The 15,492-nt window shown below is 43.2% G+C and overlaps 1 protein-coding gene across 1 annotated transcript in view; it reads left to right on the forward strand.

The window, feature by feature from the left end:
• The first annotated feature begins 1,406 nt into the window (after nt 1–1,406).
• Nucleotides 1,407–15,492, forward strand: part of GLDC (glycine decarboxylase) — a 95,670-nt gene continuing 81,584 nt past the window's right edge. Inside the window, exons 1-2 of the mRNA XM_044265703.1 lie at nt 1,407–1,883; nt 2,430–2,508. Coding sequence (XP_044121638.1) covers nt 1,629–1,883; nt 2,430–2,508 — 334 coding nt within the window. The 5' untranslated portion in view covers nt 1,407–1,628. The remainder of the gene's footprint in view (nt 1,884–2,429; nt 2,509–15,492) is intronic.

Genomic DNA, 15,492 nt, shown 5'->3' on the forward strand with positions numbered 1-15,492 from the left:
TCTACTTATCTGTAGTCTAAGTGATGTTCTGATGACTTTTGGCCAGTCTTATTTTCCTTATATTAGGACAATTGTAATTTTGAAAGTTCATTTTGTTTTTTGTTTTTTTTAAAAGATTTTATTTTTCAGTAATCACCACACCCAGCACAGGCTAGAACTCACAACCCTGAGATCAAGAGACACATGCTGTACAGACTGAGCCAGCCAGGTGCCAGAAAGCTCACTTTTTAAAAAAGATTTATTTAACTATTTGGGAGAGAGAGAGAGTATGAGGCTGGGGGTGGGGGGATGCAGTGGGAGGGAGAGAGAAACTTCAGCAGACTCAGCGCTCAGCAGCAGCTGAGGTGCGGCTCCATCTCATCCTGAGATCAGACCTAGCCTGAAAGCAAGAGGAGCCTCTTGACTAACTGCATCACCTAGGTGTCCCTTCAAAGTTCATTCCTTTTTTTTTCTTTTTTCTTTTCTTCGTCTTCTTCTTCTTCTTGTTCTTCTTCTTCTTCTTTTTTTAAAGACTCTACCTATTTGACAGAGAGAGATCGTAAGTAGGCAGAGAGGTAGGAGGGGCTGAGGGGAAGCAGGCTCCCCGCTGAGCAGAGAGCCTGATGCAAGGCTGGATCCCAGGACGCTGGGATCAGGACCTGAACTGAAGGCAGAGGCTTTAACCCATGAGCCACCCAGGTGCCCCTTCAGAGTTCATTCTTGATAAAAATGTCAAGAGATAGCTGGAGAACTTAGAGGTACACAATTTTCTAACTAAGACGATAGTGCAAAATATATACCTCGATATCTTTTGCATTCCCTCCCTCCCCACATTATGTATGGGGAGAGACAGAAAAAGAAAAATGATTCAGCCTACGGTTGGAACAGTTCTTTCAATGCATGATCTCTTTAAATCCATCCAGCTGTGTGAGTTGAAAAAAACCTGGAGCTCAGAGGTTGAGTCCACAATCACAACTATAAAACTTGCCCACAGTCACAACTATAAAAAAAAAAACTTTCATCTGCCCATATGGGTTTCCATGAAATATAACCAGGAACGAGATCCTAAAATTAATTAATGGAAACTAATTATTTGAGCCTGGCTTCTCTATCAGAATCATCTTTCATCTCAGCTGAGTTCCCCAAGCGCTTCGCCCGCAGCTGTGCAGCCGGATCCCGCACCAGTGCGGTCCCAGACCTTAACCCCAAGCGCATGGATCGCCCTGGTCTTCGCGTGAGCCAGAGAGGGAGTAAGAATGCCGGAGGATGGCAGGCTCTGGGCCAGGAGCAAGACTGCTGAGGGCCAGAGAGGAGAGTAGGGGAGGGGGGCGGGGCGGCTTGTGCCCCGCCCCTGCCCCTCTGTCCACTCCCATTGGCAGAGCCTTTCCTGGCCCCATCCCACCGCCCGCCTGCAGGGCAACGCTTAAAGTGTGCGGAGCAGGTGCCTCGCGTGGAGCAACAACTTTGCGCGCGTGTTCAGGCTGAGCGCTGCGTCCATTCACTGCCCGCGAGCGCGCATCCGTCTGTTCAGCCGGTGGCCCACGAGAAGAGGCTCCAGGCAGAAGGCAGCAGCCACCTGGCTGCGACCAGAAGAGGCCGAAAGCGCGGCTGACCCTCGCGGGCCGGGACAGGGGACTGTGGCCGCGACCATGCAGACATGCGCCAGGGCCTGGGGGCTGCGTTTGGGCTGTGTAGTCGGGGGCGGCCGCCGCCTGGCTGGAGGCAAGGGACTGCTCTGGGTGCCGCGGGGCCGTGACAGCAGCAGCTGCGGCGGGGATAGCAGCAGGGCTGGGGACTCGCGCCTCCTCGAGCGCCTCCTGCCCAGACACGACGACTTCGCTCGGCGGCACATCGGCCCTGGGGACAAAGACCAGAGGGAGATGCTACAGGCCCTGGGGCTGGCGGTAAGGACCCCACCCGGCCTTCTAGGGCCTCCTCCCATCCTGCCGGGTTTCTGACGGCGGAGCCTCTCGGGCCCGCCCGGAGCTTTGCTTTGCTCCGCGTGGGACGGGCTCCCGGCTCTGGGGCCCTGGCATGGAAGCGAGCCCGCGAGTTCGGTTCCTGTGCCCCAGCCTTCTCTCACCCATTTACTTTCTCCACCCGCTCTTCGCGCCTCAGAACCTTACGTTTTTCAACCCAACTCGCCCTCCTGATGAACCCTAACTTTGCAAAAGGAGGACCGCCTGGTTTATCCTATTATCTCCGGTTGCTGGCTGAAATCAAACCTGGAGTGGTCGAATCACTAACCGAATTCATTTGCTTTTCTCCAAGTGATTTCTGGTTTGCTCAGTTGTTCTTTTCTCTTAAAAAAAAAAAGAAACCGTAATTAGGCGATTTAAATGAGGTTCCCACAAGGCTTTGTAGATGCAAAACACAGAGGTGACTCTTTTTAACTCCCGAAGCACTTTCCTCTCCTTTTAGTGTTCATGGACTTAATGTTTTAATTTTAGAGCATTGATGAACTGATTGAGAAGACGGTCCCCGCCAGCATCCGCTTGAAAAGACCCTTGAAAATGGAAGACCCTGTTTGTAAGTTGCCGGGAGGACTCCCTTAGACTCCGCTTGCTCTGACCTATTTGTCTTCTGTGGTCTCTGAAAATACAGCTCTGGGTTAGGATTGCCCAGGACTGGGAATATGTTTATTAAAATAAAACAGCGGCGGGTACCTTGTTGGGCAGGAGATGGTGGAATATTTAGTTCCTGGAGCAGTCACTTATGTACCCTAGGTTGGAGTCCATGGCTCGCCTTTCTAGGTTTTTATCTAGGCGCCGGCAAACTTCCAATGGGAAGGCAGTGCCCAAAGGCGTATGCAGGACTCCCCAATTCCCAGGCAACCATCCCACGCCACGGTTCTCATATTCTTTGGGTTGAGAAGTGTCATCACCTCTGTGCAAATCAGGATACTGTGAAGGGAAAGAGGAATTGCCAATATCATACAGCTATGGAAGTGGAAAAAACGGGAGGAGATGTAAACCGTCCATCTAGCCCAATTTTCCTTATAGGATTGCAGTTTCACATTGTTTATTTATCTCAGGTCTAGTTTCATTATTTATGCTTAGTGTAAGGCAGCAGTACTCTTCAAGATAAAATGATTTTTGTAAAGAAACATGCAAATAATATTTGTGCTTGGAATTAGAATTTTGTTATACGTTTAAATTTCTAATAATCTAAAGACTAAATTTCAGAGGTATTATTTAAAGATTTTATTTACTATTTGAGAGCGAGAAAATGAGAGTGTGAGAGTGAGAGCGAGAGCAAGAGAGAGAGAGAGAGAATGAAAGTGGGGGAGGGCCAGAGGGAGAAGCAGACTCCCTGCAGAGCAGGGGGTTCTATGGGAGACTCATCCTGGGACTTGAGGATCATGACCTGAGCTGAAGACAGTCGCTTAACCAACTGAGCCACCCAGTCACCCATTATTTTAATGTGTGTACTTGACTTTTCATGGACTTAATGTGTGCACTTGACTTTTCATGGACTTTTCATGGACTTAGGCATGAGTTCATCTGTCACAGGATTAGTCAGGCAGAGCTGAAGAGCACTCTCCCTCTCTCTGAACAGGAAAGAATTCTCTTGGGGGATATGTGGTTGTGAATCATAGAGATGCTGTCTCTTACACTTTTGTTGGAGCCAGGTGAAGAGAGGGTACTTTGTTTTGTTTTGGGTTTTAGGACAGAAAGGATATATAGATGGCAGACTTCATTTTTTTTTTAAGATTTTATTTATTTGTTTGTTTATTTAAGAGGGAGAGGGGGCATTGTGTGCAATCCAGGAGAGGAGCAGAGGGAGAGGGACAGGCAGACTCTGCTCTGAGTGCAGAACCCAGCTGGGGGTTGGATCCCGCAACCCTGAGATCATGACCTGAGTGGAAATCGAGAGAAGTCACTTAACTGACTCAGCTACTCAAGTGGCCCAAACTTTATTTTGTTTTAAAATAGACAACTTGAGGGGTACCTGGATCAGTCTGACTTTGATTTCCACTCAGGTCGCGATCTCAGGGCCTTTGTGATCAAGCCCTGAGTCGGGTCCTGAGCTGGGTATGGACTCTGCTTAAGATTCTCTCTCCCTCTGCCCCTTCCTGCCTCCAAAAAAAGGGGCAAAAAACCAACAACTTGAGGTATGAAGCCAGTCCAGCTCCAGCGGTCTAATATAACTCAAGCTATGATGAGGACTGCTTACCTGGTTGGTTTCAAATCTGAACCATTTCTCCTGACCATAGGGATCTTGCCTTTCAAAGAAAATCTGCACATTTTGTTCAGCTGAACTGATTGAGACCTAGGGATAGCTGGAAGCTTTATCTGTTTCAATTTTAGGAAATGATAATACTGATTTACTGGACGTTTAAAAAGTGAAGAGTTTTAAGATTTGTTTATTTATTTTAGGGAGGGAGGGGCAAAGGAAGAAAGAGAGAGAGAGAGAGAGAGAAACACTCAAGCAGACTCCATGAAATAGGACTTCGTCTGACAACCCTGAGGTCACCATCCTGAGATCAGGACTCTGAGATCACAACTTGAGCTGAAACCAAGAGTTGGTTGCTTAACCACTATACCACCCAAATGCCTCAAGAGCTTTACATATATATACATTAGATTTATTTATTTATTTATTTTTGAAAGAGAGTGAGTGAGCAGGGAGAGGGGCAGAGGGAGAGAAACTCAAGCAGACTGAGTGGGGAGCCCAACTTGGGGCTTGATCCCACAATGCTGAGATCCTGACCTGAACTGAAATTAAAAGCCAGATTCTTAACCCACTGAGCCACCCAGGCACCCTCCAAACTGTATATATATTTAAGATTTTTTAAAATTTATTTATTTGACAGAAAGAGATCACAGCTAGGCAGAGAGGCAGGCTGAGAGGGAGAGGGGGAAGCAGGCTCCCTGCTGAGCAGAGAGCCCGATGTGGGCTTTATTTTGATAAAATAAAGGGATCATGACCTGAGCCGAAGGCAGAGGCTTAACCCACTGAGCCACCCAGGTGCCCCTCCAATTTGTATATTTTTAAAGCAAGGCTTAGGTAATGCCTTTCTGAGACTTTCAAAGTCAGAAAATGTTTAGGTCAGCCCCTTTTACAGTCTGCTCTAAAATAGATGTTCTTGAAGAGTGTTAGAGCCTAAGAAACTTGTCAAAATTGTCTGTCTTAAAAAAAAAAGTACATCTACTCATTTCCAACTGAATAATGTGAACTTCGGGGGATTCCATTTTTCCTTTCTCAGTGGAACCATGCTCCTGATAAGTAATATGCAGCTTACTTATAACCTTTAAATCCAGTGGCTTCTGTGAGTGTTGGGGCTGGGTCCCTCTGGTTATTCTGAGGTGACTTAGAGAAAATATTGCACAGTCAGGAGGTCTCCCTGCCACCAGCCTTGCCACCAGCCTTGCCACTTCCTTGCCTTGAAGTGGACTGGCTCTCCAACAAGGCTTGCTTCTTGGAAGAGTGAGGTCTGGTTGGGGCAAGCATAGAATGTGTCAAAAAGGCATCAGTGTTTTACCAAAGTGTGCACGTGTCATGGTTAATGAATGTCTCCACATGGGGAGAACAAATTGGTCTGTGTAACTTTCAGTAGTAGTATTTCTATAGCAGAGGAGCATTATCCAAATGGTTTAATGTTGAATGCCTGTGTTCTGTTATAGTTAGGAATTCTGGACCTAATACTTGTTCAGTGTATACACAGGAAACTGATAAGAGCTAGTTAGTTACATGAGTCTTAAATGCCCTCATTGCTGAGTAAAAAGAAGACTGAGAGCTGTACGTACCATGGAGATACTTGGGTTCGTTCTTACACATAATTCAATAATCTCAAACATTTATGTAGTGCTTACCCTGTACTGGGCACTTTTAAGCGTGCTTTTTTTTTTTTTAAAGATTTTATTTACTTATTTGAGAGACAGAGATCACAGCTAGGCAGAGAAGCAGGCAGAGAGAGAGGAGGAAGCAGGCTCCCTGCTGAGCAGAGAGCCCGATGTGGTGCTCGATCCCAGGACCCTGAGACCATGACCTGAGCCAAAGGCAGAGGCTTTAACCCACTGAGCCACCCAAGGCACACCCCCGACCAAGCGTGCTTTTTCGTGTGTTAATTTAGTCCTTAGTGCAACCTTTTGAGGTAAATACCATTTTCTGTTCTAAAGATAAAGATATCATGGCATACAGAGGATATGTCATGACTTGCAGTGGAGACAGAATTTGACCCAGGCAACCTAGCTCCACTGTCCACCCTCCAACCACTAGTTTAAACCACTGTCTTCATTGTTTACATTTATGCACAAATCCAGTTATACCAGATTCCCCCTGCCATTTACCAACTGCTCTGGTGGAAATGCAGTGGCATGCAGAGAGCACAGAGGTGGGAACAGCCATCCACAAGCAGGGAGAGAGAAGGGGTCACAGGTGCAGGACTAGGGTTGAGTATTGAAGGATGAAAAATGATGCTCTGCTGGGAAAGGCTGGCGGAAGCTGCTACAGGTAGAGGGATCATTATGTACAGGACGTGACATGACAGAATCAACGAGGTATAGATGATTCATCTATCATGAAGATGCTCCCCTCCCTTAGGACATTTAAGTGCTTTGAAAGAATACCTTATAAGTTGCCTTCTCAGCAAATCATGCTTCAAAGAAATAAGGAAAGCTACTCGATTCAAAACCCTGTTGTCATCCTGTTAAAGTGAATCCACTCTCACCCACATACACACAATAAGAAAGAGAAAAAAGTTACCAACGGGAGCACTTATTTCCCTGGATGGGCCATGTTGCATGATTTTAGCTTTCTTTTTTATTACCTTTTCCTAGATTTTCTACAATAACTATATATTTATTTTGTAATTACTACCAAATTTAGAGGTAATTTATGAACCAGCCCAGTCACTTTTAGCTATGGTATGCCTTACTGTGTAGTATTTTCAGTGAAGTCATCTCAAGCTAACCAGATTGAATTAGCTCATAACTTCACAGAAGCTGCAGGGTTTAAAGTTTACAGAAAATTGCACATTGCTTATTATGAGAATGCCTAGAAAGAGAGAGGAGAAACTAACTCCTCTAATGTTCAAACTATGCAGCCAGAACCAAGCAGCTGAGCTGTCACAATGGGACTTCTGATGAACTTAATGTTCTAAGCCACATCGTTTAGAGTGGTGTTTAATAAATGGTTAATAAAGGGGATGTTGTGTAATGTAGCTGCAGGTGGTGACTGTGTCACGTGAGTTGTGTTGGGTATTCTCCTGCACTGACCCCAAGTACACCTAAACAAAACAGCTGTTCTCCAGACTGTGGATGTCAAGTGTCTTTCAGCTGAATGATAGCTATCACTGGGTTTTGCATGTAGATTCTTCTAAGTTTGTTACAAGGCTCTCCCTTGGCTTATTCCTGACCAGGTTTCTGGCTTAATATGAATTATTTTGTCTTTAGGATAATACCATTGGATTTTCCTTATATGTTTTCCTTACATATGAAAATAAATGAAAACCAACCAAATGAGAAAAGTTAAGACCATTTATTCTGAACTTGTTGTATGAAGGGAGACAGACTTTTGTTTTGGCAGAGGAATGAGAAAGCCTTATAGTGAAATAAAGGAAGGACTTCAGAAATGCCCGTGTCAAGGGCTATTAGCATGCAGAAGATGTGGGGGAGATAAGTAGAAACAGGGGATCCTGTGTGATTGGTTAAGGATGCATATTTGGGGGCACCTGGGTGGCTCAGTGGGTTAAGCCTCTGCCTTCTGCTCAGGTCATGATCTCAGGGTCCTGGGATCGAATCCCACATCGGGCTCTATGCTCAACAGGGAGCCTGCTCCCCTCACCCCTCTGCCCCGCCTGCCTCTCTGCCTACTTGTGATCTCTCTCTGTCTGTCAAATAAATAAATAAAATCTTTTTTTTAAAAAAGGATGCATATTTGGCTTTGTATGATTGGTCCTGTATTGGAAGCCAAGACTAAACTTAAGCAAGCTGTCAATTATTAATCAAGTCCTGGCCAATAATTTTGGTCCAACTACTATATAAGTTATTGTGCTGGATTGTCACTGAAGATAGCAATTTGGCATACTGCAAGTCTAACTTAAGCAGGCTGGCTTCTGGTGTTTTAGAAAAAGTGTTCGTTTCTTGAGCAGGCTGCTGCAGGTTGTGGGTGGAAAATTACATGGTAATAATATGGTCTAGCCATTGTCTGTTTTTGTATTCAGTCTTACAATAGAATCTGTCTTGTCCTTAGATTTTTGTCATTAATTCTTTTTAGGCAGACAGCTGCTAATCTGAGTGATATCTTGGACAGTTGATCTATTGCCTGAATTGCTAAAAGTTCATTGACCATCTAGTATGTGCAAAGCACTGTGAGGGAAAATAGATGAATAAACATAATCACCATCCTCAAGAAGCTTATGTCAGAAAGTTAAAAAGTCCCAGGTGCTGTAAGAACTATGGATAAAATGCTGAGTGCTGGGGCGCCTGGGTGGCTCAGTGGGTTAAAGCCTCTACCTTCGGCTCAGGTCGTGCTCCCGGGGTGCTGGGATCGAGCCCCGCGTCGGGCTCTCTGCTCAGCGGGGAGCCTGCTTCCTCCTCTCTCTCTCTGCATGTCTCTCTGCCTCCTTGTGATCTCTGTCTGTCAAATAAATGAATAAAATCTTTAAAAAAAAATAAAAAAAATGCTGAGTGCTCAGAAATGTGAAGTTGGGAGACAAATAGGGTTTTTGAAACAATGTAAAGAGTTAGAAGCAAAAGCAATTATCTTTAATTGACTTTTTTTTGTGTGTGTGTGTATATAAGGAAAAAAATGCAAAGAAATAAAGGTAGTATCTTCACAGAAAAAGAAAAGACAAATGCAACATGACAAGCACAATTAGGGAAGTATTTTAGTATTGTTGGAATCTCATCATTGATGGAATCTTTTTTTTTTTTTTTTTAAGGCAGAGGCCTTAACCCACTGAGCCACCCAGGTGCCCCCATCATTGATGGAATCTTATCATAATACTTACACTGTCAGTCATTTGGGGATTCTGGTGTATGTTCAGTTCAATCAACAAAGCAATTCTTCAACCAGGTATTCTACAAATTTAACTCAATTCTGACACTGTCTACCTGGAGATAGCATCAGATCCTACAGGGTAAGGGCTTGGTTCCATGAAACTGTCCCCTCTTTAGATGCCAATCCGAAGTCCACCTGTACTTCTGACCGATAAGCTATATTTTGGAGGTTTCCACAACCCCCTCCATGAGTCTGATTAATTTGCTAGAGCAGCTCACAGAGCTCAGAAACATTTCCATGTTTGTCAGTTTATTTTAAAGGATGTTATAAAAGATACAGGTGAATCATCAGATGAAGAGGTACATAGGGTGAGGCCCATAAGGGTTTTGAGCACAGGAGCTTCTTTCCCTGTGGGACTTGGGGTTCACCACCCTCCTGGCATGTGGATGCATTAGCCATCCCAGAAGGTCATCAAATCTTGTTGTTCAAGAGTTTTTATAGAGCGTAATCTGTATTTTCCCATCCCCAATCTGTCTCTTTCCCAGAGGTCTGTGGGGTGAGGCCAACAAAGTTCCAACCCTCTAATTAGTAGGTTTTTCTTGGTCTTTCTAGCCAGGCCCATCCTGAGGCTATGTAGGGCACCACTCTAAATCACTTCATTAGCATAAGATCAGGTGCGATCAGAAGGGCTTTAAAAAATTATTTATTTGAAAGAGAAAGAGTGCACCCTTCAAAGGGCTTCTTATGAATGACAAAAGAATACTATTCAAATTCCAAAGACCATATATATATATATATATATATATATATATAATATATAATATTTTTAATATTTTTTTACTATACCACAGTGATATTTCAGTTAAATGGTGGAGGCATATCCCGATAGAAGTGGAGAAAGGAAAACAATAATCTTAAAAGATGCACCCTTGGGGTGCCTGGGTGGCTCAGTGGGTTAAAGCTTCTGCCTTTGGCTCAGGTCATGATCCCAGGGTCCTGGGATCGAGTCCCGCATCAGGCTCGCATGGGGCTCTCTGCTCAGTGGGGAGCCTGCTTCCCCCTCTCTGCCTGCCTCTCTGCCTACCTCTCTGCCTACTTGTGATCTCTCTCTCTCTGTGTCAAATAAATAAATAAAATCTTAAAAAAAAAAAGATGGCACCCTAAAATAATCATTTTTTCCCTTCTTTTTAAAGTTAGAATTCAAACTTGGTATCTCAGTCTTTATAAGTTATCATTCTTAGCATTAAAATGTTTTGGGGTGTCTCAGTTAAGTGTCTGACTCTTTATTTTAGCTGAGGTCATGATCTCAGGGTTGTAAGATTGAGCCCCATATTGGGCTCTGTGCTTGGTGTGGAGTCTGCTTGAGATTTTTTCTCCCTCTCTTTCTGCTCTTGCTGTCTCTCTCTGTGTCTTTCTTTTAAATAAGTAAGTAAATCTTTGAGATTTTAAATAAATCTTTAAGAAATAATAAATAAAATGTTTCAGACTTCCTTCTTTTTTGACATATAAAGGATACAAACATATAAACATAGTGAACAAATAAAATAGGTCCTGTGATGGGGACAAAGAACATAAAATGTAAAAACAACTTTTTCCCTCTCCATCTTGATTCCAAAGGATCATGGAATTTATCCAGTATCATCAACTACATTTTATTTATTTATTTATTTTTAGATTTTATTTATTTATTTGACAGACAAAGATCACAAGTAGGCAGAGACGCAGGCAGAGACAGAGGAGGAAGCAGGCTCCCTACAAAGCAGAGAGCCCAATGCAGGGCTCCATCCCAGGACCCTGGGATCATGACCTGAGCCGAAGGCAGAGGCTTTAACCCATTGAGCCACCCAGGCGCCCCTCAAATACATTTTATATAAATGAAATTACTTCTTTAATATTAATTTAAAAACTGACTTTTCTGGGGGGGCGGGGAGGAAGCTATTTTATCTATTAGAAAGTAACTGCAAAATTCTGTGACTTAAAACAACCATGAACATTTGTAATCCTCACCGTTTCTGTGGGTCAGGAATCCAGGAGCAGCCAAGCGGGATGGTTCTGGCTCAGAGTCTTTTGTAATATTGTGGTCGCATTGGTGGATGCTCATCTGGGCCTGGAGGAGCCACTTCAAGGTGGCTCAATCACAACAGCTGTTGGGGGAGGTCTTAGTGCCTCCTCACCTGGATCTCTCCTTCAGCTGCAGCTGGATTCCCCCAGAGCCAGTGATTCAAGAGAGGGAAAGAAAGCCAGGCAGAAGCTACCCTTTTTATGACCTAGCTGTGGAATTCTTTTAGCATCACTTAACACCACTTTCTATTGATTAGAGTGACTCATTAAGTCCGGCCTGAATTCAAGAGAAAGGGAATTAACTTTCACTTAAAAAATTTTTATGCTTGAGGGGCACCTGGGTGGCTCAGTGGGTTAAGCCACTGCCTTCGGCGCAGGTCATGATCTCAGGGTCCTGGGATCGAGTCCCGCATCAGGCTCCCTGCTCAGCAGGGAGCCTGCTTCCTCCTCTCTCTCTCTCCCTGCCTGCCTCTCTGTCTACTGTGATCTCTCTCTGTCAAATAAATAAATAAAATCTTTAAAAAAAAAAATTTTTTTTTATGCTTGAATACAGTTGGAACACAATGTTAACATTAGTTTCAGATGTACAATACGGTGATTTGACAAGTTTATGCCTTTTCTGTGCTGACCAAAAGGGTAGCTAACATCTGTCACCATAGAATGCTCTTATTATATCATTGACTTTTTTCCTTGTGCTGTGCCTTTTATTCTCATGGCTTATTTATTCCACAACTGGAAGCCTGTATTTCCCACTCCCCTTAACCCATCTTGCCCATTTCCCCACCCTTCCTCCCCTCTGGCAATGATCAATCAAATTCGCTATATTTATAGTTCTGATTTTATTTTTCGTTTGTTTTGTTTTTTAGATTGACCTATGAGTGGAATCATATGGAGTCTGTCTTTCTCAGTCTGACTTTCACTTAGCATAATATATCCAAAATATATAAAGAACTTACACAACTCAACACTAAAAAAACAATCTGATTTGAAAAGTGGCAGAGGACATGAATAGATATTTTTCCAAAGAAGATACGCAAATGGCTAATGGACACATGAAAAGATATTCAACATCACTAATCATCAGGAAGCACAAATCAAAACCACAATGAAATATCACTTTATACCCATTGAAATGGCTAAAATAAAAACAAGAAATAACAAATTTTGGCAAAGATGTAGAAAAAGGATCACTTGTACCTTGTCAGTGGGAATGTAAAATTGGTACAGCCACTGTGGAAAAACAGTATGGAGGTTCCAGAAGAAGTTTAAAAAGAGATACTGTATGATGCAATAATTCCACTACTGGGTATTTAACCAAAGAAAATGAAAACACTAATTCAAAAAGATATGCACCCCTATGTTTATTGTAGCATTATTTATAATAACTAAGATATGGAAGGAGCTGAGAGATTGTTGGAGAGTTTAGAGATGATATTTGAAATGTGCATTAGTTCAGGTCCACCGAAATAAACTCACCAGGATGACATTAGATATGCAAGAAATTTAATAGAAGTGGAAACAGGAGAAGGCGGGGGGTCTTTACACTGCTTTGAAGTTCTGACCCTGGTGGAAAGGGAGAGAGATAGAAGGGGAGGAATGGCTAGGAAAATCTTAGGCTGCAAGCACAGATCTAAGAAAGTTTTGATTGGTCCAAATGGGAGTCCTTGAGCCAAAGTCACCTATGTCTTGCAAGAATGGGTCTGCATTAGTTCTCTTGATGTTCTTAGTATCTGGCTGTGAGCAGCCTATGGGGATTATGGTTTTAGTATAAACATGGTGTTGATCCAGAGGGGCAACAGGTGGGCTGTTAGTTTCTAGGCTGAGTGTCTAGAGGTGATGGTAATGTCATCAACAGGAAACAGAGAAGCAGAGGATCCTGGAGGAAGGAGAGATCATGAATGTTTGAGCAGAATTGTTTGAGGTATTCATGGAACATGCATTTGGAAATGTTGAAGCAATAGTTGGAATTAATGCATCTAGAACTCAAAATAGAGATGAGAGATGGGGTTCCAGATTTAATGAGTTTTCTAAACAAATTCATGGGGAGTGAGATGTCCTCGGGATGGAATATAAGGAGCAAAATAGAAGTCAGGATGTTGGGAAACAGAGCATGTAAAAGGAGGCGGAGCTGTCTGAAGTGAAGTAATTAAAGAGGCTAGAGGATAAATTTTCAGTTAGGGGTTGTGGACCCCGCTGGCATATTCTGGACTTTTCTTAGACAGAAGAAGGAATAAAGTCCACCTGAGGATGTGAGGACACTCTGAAGTAAGAAGAGTTGAAGGGTTGCCTATCTGATGATTTGAGTGAGAGACGGAAAACGTGAGACTGAATGTTAAAGAAAAGTGGGTTAAGGTTCAGAATAACTATTGTGAGCACCCAATACCTTTTTTTACCAAAAAAAAAAAGGTATTTTTGCAATGCCCACATCATCAACATACTGATTAAACAATGAGGAAATACAGTTTCTAAGATTCTGAAATTAATTGCATTAATTAATACACAGTGTTGTTTCACAGAACTTAATGGCTGTGGTTTTCCACCCATAAATGTTTCTCTGAAGCCCATACTTTTAGGGATGCAGGTGGACTAAACGTGAAAACAGTTGTGCATTGCTTTGTCATCATGAGATTTTGTGATGGGTGATTATGGTGAATATTTGAGCTAGCTATATGTGGGAATTAAGGCAAGTTTTCATTGCAATGCCTTAATTTATCTGTATTTTCTGAGCACCTGCTATGTGCCTAGCAACCTGCTATGCCCCTGCTCACAAAGAGATTATAATTTGGTGGGTAAGATTCTGGGTTGGACTATAACTTTCTCCTTCTGCCTATTTCTTTGGTCTATAAAAAATTATCTCTTTCTTGCAAGCATGTTGGATTGTTTGAGTTGAACTCCTAGAACATATCCTTCCCTTCTTGTTTTTGCTCTGCTGGCTATAACAATGTCCCCACAGGGCAGCAAAGAGGAAAAACAAATACTCCAGGACTTCACCCTGATTCTCATTTCAAACTCACCATTTGGCCTGATTATATAGGTAAACAGGTATACCAGGTAGATGTGAATTGCAGTTTCTCTGTAAATTTCTTTTTAAAATGTTCATATATTAGATGAAGAGAGGTGGTAGAGGAGGCCTCCCACAGAAAGTAGTGTGATCCAAGACCAAGGAGAAAGTAACAGAAATGGTGCCTCTTGTCCTCACTTCCCCACTGTGGGATGTTCTCGTCTTCTTACAGTTAGTATTAAGATCTCGAACCTGATTTTGGGTGAATGGGAAGGGCTGTAGGGACTGCTCACTCCTATGGAGACAAGGGGCCAGGGTGTCATCACAAACACAGGTTGGACCTGCCTCAGCTCCTTTTGGCTTTGGAGGTGCCCGCTGGAGAGCTTTAACCCCTGGGGTAATGAGGGGCTGGGTGAAGTGGGATGTTAATTAACTGAGCAATAAGATGGGAAAGAATCTGGCAGGATTAGGGTCAGGTGGATCAGAGCCCCAGTCAGGCCTGCATGGTCCTGTCCCAAGCATGTCTTGTCACAGGTTCCCCTTTGTGAGTATCAAAGAATGTTCAATTTGAAGAGTTGTGGTGTCCTTATTCTACAAGATACAGAGCTTACAGATTGGTTTACCTTTCTGGAATGGAGAAATTCTCTGATTCACAGACTTTGTTTGTGAAATTGTTCTTTGTTGGGGGAGGAAATTTAACGCATAAGAGGGAGTAGCATTTATGGATTCGGTAAGTGAGTTTAAGTCAGGCGGTTATGGGGGAGGAGTGGGGTGCTGCAAATGATGAGGTGATGATACAGAAAGGCTGCACATTATGATGGAATTTGTACCAAATTCCAGGTTCAACTCAGAAAATCAGAAAATGGCCTGACAAGGGCTGTCATTCATGGTCTGTTTATCTTGATTGAGACCCTTGACCCCACCCCATGCTTTTCTAAGCAGCTTTGAAGTCAAGGATCTGCAGGTTGGCAAGAAAAATATGCTAAGGCAGTCTCTGTCCTAACATTCTGGCCCCAGCTTTCCCCTTCAGCCTCTGGCAGAAAAAGGCCTTTCTGGGCAAATTCAAATATGATTGTGTTGGTTTTCAGTCCTGATGATTTCCTTGGAGACCTTTTCTGAGTATCTTGCCAAGTACACGAAGGGCAGGGAGTGGGAGGGAGGCTGACATTGGTGGAGTGGCTGTTCTGTGCTCGTTGCTGCTGGACTTCCCGGAAAATGCCCTGTGGACCTTTGGCCACTGTGGGCACCGAAAGGCGTCTGCACTCATATATTTAACAAGGAGGATTTTGTTCTGCACATAACATTTTAATTGAATTTTTAAATTTTTGAATAACATAGGCATATTGTCCAAAATTTAAAAACACAGAAAGATATATAGGAAAAAGCAAGACTCCTTCAGTCTCCTCCTATCAGTTTCTTGAGAATCATTCCCAAGATATTCTGTTACTATGTAGCATATGCATATGTATTTATTCTTTCTTTCTTTCTTTCTTTCTTTAAGATTT

This window comes from Neovison vison, chromosome 9 (assembly GCF_020171115.1).
Source record: "Neovison vison isolate M4711 chromosome 9, ASM_NN_V1, whole genome shotgun sequence".
Lineage (NCBI taxonomy): Eukaryota > Metazoa > Chordata > Mammalia > Carnivora > Mustelidae > Neogale > Neogale vison.